Consider the following 13,254-nt stretch of genomic DNA (forward strand, 5'->3'; position numbering starts at 1 on the left):
GCAATCCTGTTACCCATCATGTCAACATATTGGCATCTAATCCCATAATGGGATGCTCCTGCTTCATTCACTTAACAAGGTCGAGGGCTGGGGAGACTTAAACAAAGGCATTACTCTGAAATATCTTGGGCTGTGTGCTGAGGATAAACACAGGCCCACGTTATAAAATACGGCTGTTAGAAAAGGCCTCCCGGTCATTGGGTGTGCGGAGGTGACTGTTTTGACCGTGCCTCAGCGCGGAGCTGTGGACGTGAGCTGCTGGCTGGAGGGGGGGGGACAGGATGACAGGCGCTGTGACGTGTCGGAGAGAGTTCTCGATCTGAATCATCTCTGGCCTCTGGGCCGTCAGAAGAAGATCATCTGGGATGAAGCTCTGAGCTGCTCTTCTGTGATGCCATTTGCTGCTACGCATTTTAAAAAGTATTTAATTTTGTGAGTGTGTTCTCTTTGTCATGTTGAGACGTTCATGTACGACCCCGGCACCCCCAGTATTTATTGTAGTTTGTTGAGGAAATAAGAGATGAGCAAAATATCTTAGTTTTTTGACTGTGTTAACCAGGGCATCTACCGATTTCTCCTCCCCATCCAGCAGGCAAACACTGGCGCAAGATCATCTCGGTTTCTCTCTTCCTTCTCATGTTCCGCACTCAGCTTTGAGGAATCATCTGCAATCGTATATTGCGTGCCCGCTCCAAAAGAGCTTCTTTAACACAGCGTGGGGGGGGGTATATTTAGTCCAAAACACTTTTTGAAATGCAAAATTCATCGCCCTCTCTTCAAAGGCAGGGGGATGTGAGTCATTGTGTGCCGTGCCACTGTGAGGAAAGGACTGTTTACTCTGAGTAGGGCCAAACAAGCCAGGTGTTCTTTTGTATCTGTTATGAAATACCCACTCACAAGCTCCTTTTTTAACATTTGTCGAGTGACTTGGTTTTCCTTTCTGTGTTAGTGTGTTCGGGCCATCTGTCCCACCCTCACTGAGATTACAGAAATGGAGACGAGGTTTGGGCACACCGACATCACTGTGGGAAGCCGGAGTGGACCTCAGACAAACTCTCAGGAAAGAAAAGGGTTTTCAAATATGTATTTTAAACATGAGACTTTATCAGTGATGGAGTATAAGGGTGATGTCCTTGTGGTGAGGTCTCTACCAGAATAGCAGTGTAGTCTCCACTGTTGTGTTTTTCCAGCTCATGGTCAACCAAAATCCATCCAATAAAATGTATGTAGAGCGACACAGAAACAGAACTCCTTGTATCCCAGTGTATACTTACTGTTTGACCTTTATAGTCATGCTGATACACATCCTGTGAGAATTACAGGGTCACAATAGGTCCTGGTAATCCTGCATTACAAAAGCACGCCCACACAAACACACTCACACACACACACACACACACACACGTTAGGACGTCTCTCTTCCACAGGGGGGGGAAAGAAAAACCCTAACCCTAAAAAAACATGGCTGGATGATGCAGCTATCAGCTCCCTGTATCTCCATCCTGAACCCCTACACGTGTCAACCCTCCAGCCATCCGTCACTGCTGGCAAGATAAGGCCGGTGTATTGACAGGCTTCTGTTCACCCAGAGCTTAACAGGAGAATTACAGCACATGGAACCTCTGCCATCAGACAGTTGGTCTGTGGTAATCAGATGAACTCTGATCATGATGCTGTTGTGTAATGACTCCACTGGAAGCCCAGGCAGCAGATATGGAGCTGTGTTTCCATTTGACGAGCCAAACTCAAAAAGGTTTCCATATCAGGGTGCCCCGGTTGCTCTCTGGTTAAGGGTGCGTGCCATGTAGGCTGAGGCCTGAGCACAGCGGCCTGGGTTCGAATCAGGACATTTCAGGACCGTTTGCTCCAGGTTTCATCCTCCCTCCCTGCCTTTCCTGTCACACTTCACTTAAAACTGTCCAATATAGCGTGAAAAATGACTACATAAAATGTTTGTATAAAATGTAAAAAGCTTTCCATTTGAACCGCCAGCACTGCGTCTCCACCCAACCCTATGACCCTCCTAATTCTCTGCTTAGATCTAAAACCAGCGGTGGCAGTTATTCATTGCGTGGTAGGTGTTGCTAGGCAGTATCCGATTCATGCGCCTGGCTGTAAGCTTTATCTCCAGCCAGCAGGTGAGAAATAGCCCCTCTGGCTCTTTACACTTATCCAAGGAGCCACTTCAAGGGCTGCCTGGAGATATGCCTGAGAGGAAGAACCGAAGAAAACTGTAAATGATTAAAGCCATCTGATGAATCCACGTGAAGGATTCGCCGATCCAAATTCAAAGACACGGGCGGCCATTGTGCTGGTGAGTGTGCTTGTTGACTTCATTGACCAGGAGGCAATCAATGAAGTCAATCTGGCTGCAGCCTGAAACACTGGGCAGCACGTCAGTGTTTGCTCAGCCCAAGGAGAGTCTGGAGCTTTCTGAACTCTGAGCCACAGAGCAGAGACTGTTCTGGAAGCGTCTGGAGCCCCTGCAGGCAGGGCTTGGGGCCTCTCTCCCCAAACATCTCCCTCACAGGGGACCCTCAGTCGGACTAACAAGACACAGCGTTTGTTTGTCCACTGAGCAGTCACAACCGACGCCCCCAGCCCCCCTCCCCCCAGCAGGTCCAGGGGTCTTACTATGTTGGGGGGGGTACGGAGGGGCCTGAATGCAGCTCAATCACCTCTCTGTGAAGGGAACACACAAAGAGGCAGTGAGAGTGGAGTGCACTGAACAGCTCCGAAAGAGCTTGGTAGTGTGTGTCTGTGTGTGTGTGTGTGTGTGTGTCTGTGTGTGTGTCTGTGTGTGTGTGTGTGTGTGTGTCTGTGTGTGTGTCTGTGTGTGTGTGTGTGTGTGTGTGTCTGTGTGTGTGTGTGTGTGTGTGTCTGTGTGTGTGTGTGTGTGTGTGTGTGTGTGTGTGTGTCTGTGTGTGTGTGTGTGTGTGTGTGTGTGTGTCTGTGTGTGTGTGTCTGTGTGTGTGTCTGTGTGTGTGTGTGTGTGTGTGTGTGTCTGTGTGTGTGTGTGTGTGTGTGTGTCTGTGTGTGTGTGTCTGTGTGTGTGTCTGTGTGTGTGTGTGTGTGTGTGTGTGTGTGTGTCTGTGTGTGTGTCTGTGTGTGTGTGTGTGTGTGTGTGTGTGTGTGTGTGTGTGTGTGTGTGTGTGTGTGTGCCTATGTGACCCCCGTGGCGGTGCGCCAGTAGTGTGCTCTCTGGTTACCTGTTTCCCAGGGTACCTTGTGGTGTTGATGTGTTCAGACACAATGCACCGCAGCGGCCGTATTCCTCATGGCCTGCGGGAGGCGGTGCCACACCCTATCAGATGTATATCCTCAGCCTGAGGAGCTATAGCTATGAAGCCTCTCAAACCGGGGCTTGGATTACACAGCCTTGTGAACACCAGGAGGAGAGATCCTGGGTGTCACACCAGTAAGGGCATCATCAAGGCTCGTCGTAACTGACGCAAGGTCAGGATTCAGGATCAAAAACATATCTCGATGTATCTGATGTTCTGAGGGCATGCAATTCAACATGCGATGCCTTTCCATTTAACGGATTGTGGTTCGATAGCAGCTGATGTAAGCTTGTTGGGTAGAAATCTCAGGAATACAGCATCGTTCAGCACTGGTGAAGGCTGCACCCATTCCAAAGTCAGGGATTTTGCCACAGTGTTCAACAGTGACTATGTCTTGACAGAGCTTCATCGCTGTGCCTCAAGGGCCGTCTCTCCAGAGAAACTGTCTTATCATGAATCACCTGTCCCACAAAGAGAAGATTTACACAACCCACAATATATATATATATATATATATATATATACATATATATATTTATATATATGTGTGTTTTGGAATGTGCACTCTTGTCTGACAACAGCTTGACACAGAAACCCAGGCAGCTGATGGGCTGAGAAGAACGACTTAATATTCAGCATCCGATGACCCCTTTCTTGACAGGTCACTAATTCAATTCAGCCCCAACGAGGCTACTGAAAGGGAAATCACCCCTTTTGCTCCACATGAAGCCTGACTGAGACAGACACTAGTCTACAAGACCGGCTTCTCTTTAAAAACAGACACAAAACAAAACTGAAATGTGTCTCATATCTACGCACTCTGGGGAGGGTTATCTCAGAGACGCATTCTTGCGGGGCTGGAGTCAGGGCTCCTGTAACAGTCAGTGTATTGTGACGTCCTCATCGAGACTATGGACCTCAACCCTGCTGCTGGCAAAAGCTCTTTGTTCCAGAGGGAATTCTCTGAATAAATGAGGCACCGAGATTCAAGAGTTAACTTTGAGACGTAGGACCAGGAGTGAAGGTCAAGCAAACTGTTTGGAGGGAAATAAGAGCAAAGAAATACGAACACTGAGGTTCATGTCTGAATTCAAACACGGGCTGGATGGATGTAGCAAAGGATTTAGTGGAGATGGTTTTTTTTTTTTTGTTTTTTTTGATCATCACTCTTGATGTTTCGTGTCCTGAATCAACAGTTTTTGACTCCAGACGGAAATCCAGATGGAAATCTCAAAATGTCAAAAACAAAAATAGATTAATCCACACTGAGGACAGCTGCCATTTTATTCTGGATTTCCAAACTGGGTAGCACTAAGATTCACTAGCACATACTTAGACGTTTGCCCCTTGGTCATGCCATGTACAAAAAAACAACTCATGTTAATTTCTGGTAAAGCAGACCTGTTAACTGACAGTGATATGAGCAGAACAATGACACAAAATAGACCAGTATGGTAGAAAGGAAACAAAGCAGGCATTGTCATCTATTCATGAACAGAGTTCTGGTTTACCACGACAGACAGAATCAGATTCCCTCCTCGTCGTGACAACATCACGATGGCTTTCAGCAGGGTCCTGTTCACGTGAAGGTCATGAAGTATCATCTATCAACACATCACGTCTGTCCTTGTTAGGATCTGGGCCCATCTACACAGTTAGGCAGTCAGCATATGCCACGGTTAACAGGGATGAGTCTAGCTCACCGGTTGGAGCATTTGACTGCCGATGAAGAGGTTGCAGGTTCGAATCCCCTCCTCCCACTGTACATTACTTTGGATGAAAGCATCTGTTAAATGAATACGTCATTACCGTTATCATTCTAGAGATCTCCACAGAATCAAGTGCAATGGTGCTTAACCACTGCTTCTTACAAGCACACAAATAACAGCACAACAGATCGCCATGCGTGCATTCATACTCTGCCAAGCTACACGGCAACACACCCCACAACCTGATCTACGGCGCGCTTCCATAAAGGATCCCCCACACCAGAACGTTCTTTTGTCATCTCTTCATACTACGGTAGCCTAGAGAGACCAATTGGCTCTTCGGTTGAACTTGCTAATTCGGTGATGAACGAGCCGCGGGGCCTGCAGACGCCAGGAGCTTTTTAGTCGGAGCTGAGTGAGCAGAGAAGAAGAGTCGGAGCTGTGTGAGCAGAGAAGAAGAGTCGGAGCTGAGTGAGCAGAGAAGAAGAGTCGGAGCTGTGTGAGCAGAGAAGAAGAGTCGGAGCTGTGTGAGCAGAGAAGAAGAGTCGGAGCTGAGTGAGCAGAGAAGAAGAGTCGGAGCTGTGTGAGCAGAGAAGAAGAGTCGGAGCTGTGTGAGCAGAGAAGAAGAGTCGGAGCTGTGTGAGCAGAGAAGAAGAGTCGGAGCTGAGTGAGCAGAGAAGAAGAGTCGGAGCTGTGTGAGCAGAGAAGAAGAGTCGGAGCTGAGTGAGCAGAGAAGAAGAGTCGGAGCTGTGTGAGCAGAGAAGAAGAGTCGGAGCTGTGTGAGCAGAGAAGAAGAGTCGGAGCTGTGTGAGCAGAGAAGAAGAGTCGGAGCTGTGTGAGCAGAGAAGAAGAGTCGGAGCTGAGTGAGCAGAGAAGAAGAGTCGGAGCTGTGTGAGCAGAGAAGAAGAGTCGGAGCTGTGTGAGCAGAGAAGAAGAGTCGGAGCTGTGTGAGCAGAGAAGAAGAGTCGGAGCTGTGTGAGCAGAGAAGAAGAGGCCATGTGTCTTAGGGAGCCCTGCTGACAGACATGTCGTTAGGTCGGACAGGAAGGAATATGAAGAGATGAACCTGCAACTGGAGGCTATGAGCAAGGAAACCACCTCAAATCAATCCTAGGTAGGATTCCCACGGCTTTCAGTGATCACCACCTCAGTCAAACATTATGATAGGACCCCCTATATGCGAGAGGGTAGGGAGGGTTATGTATAGCATGGTGAATTAAAACTTACAACCAGAGGGAAACGACATGGATTCTTGTAGAGTACATGTCTGGAACGAGAAGAGACCCAGATTCCCAGACTGTCTTCCTCTGGTCATTAGGAATGTGTGACTGTTTCTGAAGCACATGCTGTCCCCCGGACTCCGAATGACCACGTCAGGGAGCTAACGCAGGATTTACAGCGTCTGTTTCACAAACAGGGACAGTTCTAGGTAGCTGTGGATGGTTGGCACGACAACCTCAGTTTACAGAGTCTGCTTTCTCTGTGTTGTTCGTATTAGGGCCACAACTGATTCAAATGAACGGTTGTTATCAAGCTCTGGAGCCTGATAACAACTTGTTCCTTTGAATTAGGTGTGTTGGAGCATTGAAATGTCTACTCTAGAACATACAGGATAGTGTAGCCCTGATGACCAGGGTTGAGGATCACTGTTCTAGGGCGTCTGTCATGTTCAGCAGACATCTTTCTACCAGGCTACACCGGTGACCTCACTTCCTGAATGTTCCTGACAGGCCTTCACCTCTGATTGAACCGCTGCTGAACCAGGGAAAATGATTAGGTTATGATAAGAGGTCGTTATCAAGGAGTGACAACGGTGTTGTGATGTCAGACGTTCCACTGGGAGTGGACACTGCCTCAGTGTGTCTCTTCCGTGGGAAAACACCAAACTACTGACCAGAAGATGGACAGCTGTTTCTTCGTTGTTGAAAAAGCCAAACGGTTTAAATGAACAACAGTCTGTGGGGGTCATGAACACAGGAGACCACGATCAAAAGAGCACGCTGTTCTAGTGAACGAGAGCAGGGCAATTGACCTTTAGACAATAAAGATAAGCCATCCACACAAGATGGCCATTTTCACAGGGCTGTTCCCAGATAAGAGCAGGGAGGTGAGCAGGTGCAGAACAAATACTTCAACAGGAAGGAGACGCACTCGCAGGCCAGAGCAGGGCTTATCAACTCATCATTGTGCGATGATAAACGTTTGGCGTTTGGTTTCATGAATCATTTTACACTGTAAACGGTTAAAGAGTAATCATGAAATTCATTCACGTTTAAATCTAAATCTGATCGTAACAAAGATTAGTGTTGGGAAACACCACACCAGTTAGGTTGATTTGATTCTTTCCTTCAGAGGACAGATTTAAACAGACCAGCAGGTTCCTGGTCACCACATGGAAACAAGGTTGTTGGGAGCATAATTAATTTTAATCAAATTATGGCATCGACAACGCTGGCCTCTCATCACGCATTCCCAGCTGGCTGGCATAGCAACACTCACGCCAGGTTCCCCATCTCCCCCTCTGACACTTTAATGAATAATCCTTAATTTAGGAATTCCTAGCACACGATAGAGATGGTATGCCGATTTTCATAACAGGGGTCTGAATGGTGTTTGTTTTGAGCATGAAAATGGGTGTGCCATCCATGAAAAAAAGAAAAGAAAATACAATTCCCATCCCCGGCGTAACGCGTAACTGCGCACCGCGTGCAGAAAAGGGCTACGCACCTGCCTCAATATGAACAAAGTGAGCTCTCGTTTAGAAGCTTCACATTGAAAGGTCAACAGACCCATATCAATCACGATGATAAATTGACGCCGGGAGAGCTATTCATCTTATAATATTGAACTGTCGACGCGTTGTGGACCGCCTTGCAAAACTAGCAATCCGTTTATAGGCCCATTTCCTCTTGGTATCCCCGGGTACACAATAAACTACAACCCACAGTTGCACCTGCTTCACTTTTTATTACCGTATTTTGCTAAGCTTGTGATCACAACACATTAATTTTTTAATCCACCAACAGACAGAACGGGTGGGGAGAATCTGCAATGCGTAGCCAACTAACTCAGACTGTGTGCGCCCGTAGCGCAGTCTAACTATAACAGGCAACAGAAACCCAAAATAACAACCAGTCCGCGTACGCTTTTGAAAACTGTTAATTATTTTGGGCTTTACCTTAAATAACCTAGCTTCACAGTGGTGTTTATGGCATCTAGACAATAGCCTACAAGCTCAGAGTTCTATAAAACCGCCAGGAAAGGCTATGGGATAGTTTTTCGGGCTCGATATAGCTTATGAAATCAGGTATCAGCATGATGTAATTGTTAAGAATATTATAAGAGTAGCCTCACCCTGACACCCGAAACAGATTTACAGAGACAACGGTTCATCCGTGATTTTCTTGGCCCTGATATCGTTTCATGACAGAAATGAGTTCACTCGTGTTAATAAAAAATCACAGCGAATGTGAAAAAGAAACGATTCAATGTTTGACCTCAAATGCTGAAACGTGAAATGTGTTTCTAGAACATTGTGTTGTGCACTGACAAGAGACCGATACTTAGGAGCGCATCCGTCTGGGCTATAAAGCGAACCATCCCTTGTGGAGCAGGTTGAACTCAACATGCATCCCTTGCAGAACCCGTTCCAGCTCCGTTGTTCAAAAACAACGCCCCACTAATTTTTTAATTCTGAATTTCACGTATACGTCTTGTTCCTTGGTGATAAGGTTCGCCGGAGAAGAGACTTAGACGACAATTCTGTGAGATAAACCCTATCAAGAGCTTACCTTTGGCTGCCTCCACCGCACATAATAGTCCGAGGACTACTCCGACAACGGATGCAAATTGTTTATTCCCTCGGAACAGCATCCTGATTTCGAATTCGAACACTCAAAAACAAAAACCTCCCTTTTCAATCCTTATCGTTTTAATAAAATGCTTCTCTCTCAAGAAAAGAATCCAGAGGATGTATTTCGGTAACCGCGATAGTTCTAAGATGGCCGACGCCACCGCCGCTCCGCTAGTGCTATTCCCTTCAATCGCCGTTCTCTCTCGCAGTTTTGCGGCTGTATCCAACGGGACCTGCGGACAGTGACGTCAAAGCTGTTATTGTGGGAGTGCTTGCAGCTAGTTGAGCACAGACGGTTAAGCATAGACCGAGGGCCTTATACCTTGTGTTGTTGGTTTTAGTGACAGGGACCAGTTAGATGAGGGATCAGTAATGATTGACTCTGTTTTCTTTGAAGTTAATAGCATTTAGTTTAATAATGAGGATCTCTATCTCTCTCCCTCTACCCCCCCCCCCCCCCACACACACACACACACACACACACACAGCCAGTCTCTCATAATCTGTACATTATCTTTTCTTCAACCATTGATGTTGGACCTGCTGCTGCTGTATATGCAGTATCCTTCAGGTGAAAACAGCTGCATCAGCGCATTTACACCACATCTGTCCCTCAGTTACACAGGTGATGCTATAATTAACCCTTGAAGACACACAAAGATAGGAAAGAAAGAAAGAGAAAGAGTAAACAATAGAGAAACTTGATACTAAACTCTGCGCTATTCATTTATCTCAGGAGTATTCCAGGATCTACCAAGCAGAGCAGAACCTCACCTCCCTGCTGCCCGGAGCCAGCTCACCTGGGCAGCTGCTCACGTCTAATCACACCAAGACAACTCACCTGTGTGAGAATAGCCCGGGTCAGTGGGGCTGGGCTGGGCTGGGCTGGTGAGATCTGATCGATACCGCACCCTCAGCAGAAGAGAACACCCTATGGAGGAAGAGGAAGTGATGTGATCAGATGAGGGGTATGACTGGAAGGAGAATGAGTCAGGGTGGGTAGGGGAGTTGGTCTCCACTGCGTTGTTTCTGCTGCTACACAGGACTGGGAACATCCAGAGAGATCGCTGCAGGTTTCACATCACAGTTCACGGTGGGTTTGTCAGTGCTTCAGAGTCTGCTATGTAATTGGTGGGACATCTCAACAGATAGAGACATGGACAGATGGATGGATAGGCCCAGATGGATGGATGGATAGATAGACAGACAGTTAATTGTTGGGATTTCTTAAAATCATAATTATTTAAACCATTGTCAGACGAGAGTTGTAGTTTAATCATCTCAACAGGAATCGACAGAAAGGCAGTACAGTACTGGTAAAGAACACAATTAACCCAACAGTCCATTATCTTGGTCAGTAGTCGAAACCGCAGTAAACAAAAGATGCTTGTTTGCCCTTGGCAAGACTGGGCCTGGTCGGGAGCGAGGCAGGGGCCTGCAGCCTGGTCACTGAACAGGCGGAGAGACAAAGGAAGGCTGTCGGAAGGCTTGGAGGGTTCGTGTGAGACAGCAGCCGTCTGCAAGACGACACACACGTGTCACTTCCTCCTCTGAGCCATGTCAGACGAGTCACTTCCTCCTCTGAGCCATGTCAGACGAGTCACTTCCTCCTCTGAGCCATGTCAGACGAGTCACTTCCTCCTCTGAGCCATGTCAGACGAGTCACTTCCTCCTCTGAGCCATGTCAGACGAGTCACTTCCTCCTCTGAGCCATGTCAGACGAGTCACTTCCTCCTCTGAGCCATGTCAGACGAGTCACTTCCTCCTCTGAGCCATGTCAGACGAGTCACTTCCTCCTCTGAGCCATGTCAGACGAGTCACTTCCTCCTCTGAGCCATGTCAGACGAGTCACTTCCTCCTCTGAGCCATGTCAGACGAGTCACTTCCTCCTCTGAGCCATGTCAGACGAGTCACTTCCTCCTCTGAGCCATGTCAGACGAGTCACTTCCTCCTCTGAGCCATGTCAGACGAGTCACTTCCTCCTCTGAGCCACGTCGGTCCCCCGCTGTGGCTGGCGGAGGTGACATCTCTCTCAGGGATTAACAAGCAGGTTTGGGGAGGGAGGGTTTAGAGCAAAGTTACAAGTTAGGATGGGTGGTTGTCTGACGGGGCTCTGGGGGGGCTGACGGGGCTCTGGGGGGGCTGAGGGGGCTCTGGGGGGGCTGAGGGGTGGGGGGTTAACTTTCACTCTATTTCCTTATTTTCCTTTTTTTCTTGTGATATGGTCCTTTGATTGACTTTAATCTGGTGGACATGCAGGACTCTCCCTTTAGTCCCACACCGCGAACACAGACAGGGATGTTAAGGATTAGATTTATCAGTTTATCAGGGTGAGTAGAGGTCACGTGATCCCCCATGACTGATTCTTCTCCTTCCACAGTGTCTCTCCATCTCAATCTACCTGCTCTCTCCACAGCGACTTCCATTTCCACACCGCCCCAGGCCCCCAGATTCACGCCTGTCGGGAGATAATTCAGACTGTGACTTGGACATAGATAAAGGAAGTGTGGCTGGCCGTTCAGCCTTCTCTGCAGTCGTCGTGTGTCAGAAGGTTTCCATTACGGGGGCCTCAGAGGCTCCACGGCTGGCTGGTAATGAGTGTGTTTGAGACTTGACTTCAGGCGAGGCTGGGTTGGTTCCTGCTGGGCGTGTGGCCACAGACAGGGGGTGAAGCGTCGTGTTATCTTGAAGGAATCAAAGCAGTTGTGACCATTAAGCAGCACGTTTCCTCTCCTCGTTACGATCGGCCCCCCCTCCCTCTGGGGCTCTCGTGTTGTCGTCTGCCGGCTGGAGATTTCTCCGGTCGTGGCTTTGACTGGACGTGGGAGGTTGATGACTTGGTTCTGGTTCTTTCTGTGACTGTTGGAATGGGGGGGATGTTATTTACAGGAAGCAGTAACATTTGCTCATGCATTTTGGGTGTTTTACATGGTACTCTGTGATTTTCATAGTATATTAAGCAACATGGCGTATATGCGAGAAACAGTTTTTTAAGAATATTAAGTAAGTAAGGATCAACTATGAAGTGTGTGCTTGTTCTAAAACAGTGCTTCAGAAGAGGGTTTTACTTAACCATCGTATTATAATGAATATTTGTCTGGTATATAAGATCATCGGTTTTGAGCAGAGCCATAAAATAAGTATACATGTATCATACATGATTCATCAGTTGCTTTGCCCCAAGGAACTACATATCTTGGAGAAATAAGTAAATCTGAATGAATGAATGAATGAATAATTCATTCAGATGTATTGCCCATAACTTACCATTGGCTGTGATTAATTCAAAACACTCAGTCACTCAGTTTTATTTAGGATTATCACATATTGTGGAGTTCCATGAATATATTTTCAAAATCCTTGGCAAGGAACTGTTAAACTAAAGAAACAGTTCAAAAACAATGTAATCAAATTATCCTCAAAGGAAATATTTCAGAAGTGGATATAAACAGATGTCTGGAAGACACTGAGGCAGATGACAGAAGCCAAGCTGTCTGTCTGATGCTTTCACATGCAGTCTCATCCACGCCTTTCTCAACAGGGAATATTTAAAAGATAGAAAAATAAGATAGAAATGGTATTGATCCCTGAGGGGAAATGGCACTGTTACAGCAGCAGTGAAAAGAAATACTAGGGGTGCTGTCAATAACAAAAGCAGATAGAACCATCTAGCACAGAACCCCTAGACTAGAACACTGATTCGGAACCGGAATCATACAAATACAACAATGCAAAAACACATCCATCCTGAGCGATTTCTTTCCCTCCTACCCTACTCTCCTCTAATCCACCTTTCAGCCACTCTGCTTCTCAAGGTTGTTTCAGAATGAAAACATGACTGCTTGCAGAACTACCTGTACCTACCTCTATTCCCCGAGCCATCTCAAGTAGCCTGCAGTGTTTCTGTGAAAACCTCAAAGATTCAGCGAATCAGACGAATTGCTCGACACAGAGAATTGCAAAGTGCTTACTAAGATGGAAAATCTTTTAATCTTTCTATTTAGAAACCTGCCCCCCCCCCCCCCACCCCCATATTAATAGAATTCTGTGTTGTGTCGCGACATTTTGAGAGGAGACAAATGGGCAGATAAAGTACTTGACCCATCATTGGTAGAAAAGAGCGAATGAGTTCTCTGTTGGAGATTTGTTCTAATGCAGTGTGCTGTCTCCTGGAGCGTCCAGGGTCTATTGTGATCACTGCAGTGAGCCACAGAGCATTAAAGACCTAGCAGAAGCCAGGATGCCCTGAACAATTCCATTGTCTACCTATACTACTCTCTCTCTCTCGCTCACTCTCTCTCTCTCTCTCTCTCTCTCTCTCTCTCTCTCTCTCTATCTCTCTTTCTTTCTTTCTTTCTTTCTTTCCGTGGGCACCTCAACCTCAGGCATCGGTTTCAAACACCACCAA

At 47.1% G+C, this 13,254-nt stretch overlaps 2 protein-coding genes across 4 annotated transcripts in view; both read right to left on the bottom strand.

Moving 5' to 3' along the window:
* Positions 1–9,049, bottom strand: part of clstn1 (calsyntenin 1) — a 34,784-nt gene extending 25,735 nt beyond the window's left edge. For all 3 annotated transcript variants that reach the window (XM_084680116.1, XM_084680115.1, XM_084680117.1), the window contains exon 1: positions 8,785–9,049. In XM_084680116.1, the coding sequence (XP_084536242.1) occupies positions 8,785–8,866 (82 nt within the window). In that variant the 5' untranslated portion in view covers positions 8,867–9,049. The remainder of the gene's footprint in view (positions 1–8,784) is intronic.
* Positions 9,050–9,316: 267 nt separating this feature from the next.
* The window catches only part of ctnnbip1 (catenin, beta interacting protein 1), a 36,855-nt gene continuing 32,917 nt past the window's right edge, over positions 9,317–13,254 (bottom strand). Inside the window, exons 4-5 of the mRNA XM_084681274.1 lie at positions 9,688–9,777; positions 9,317–9,489 (exon numbers count right to left, since the gene is read on the bottom strand). Of these exons, the coding sequence (XP_084537400.1) occupies positions 9,464–9,489; positions 9,688–9,777 (116 nt within the window). The 3' untranslated portion in view covers positions 9,317–9,463. The remainder of the gene's footprint in view (positions 9,490–9,687; positions 9,778–13,254) is intronic.

Source organism: Hypomesus nipponensis, chromosome 18, assembly GCF_054491055.1.
Source record: "Hypomesus nipponensis isolate SF chromosome 18, ASM5449105v1, whole genome shotgun sequence".
Lineage (NCBI taxonomy): Eukaryota > Metazoa > Chordata > Actinopteri > Osmeriformes > Osmeridae > Hypomesus > Hypomesus nipponensis.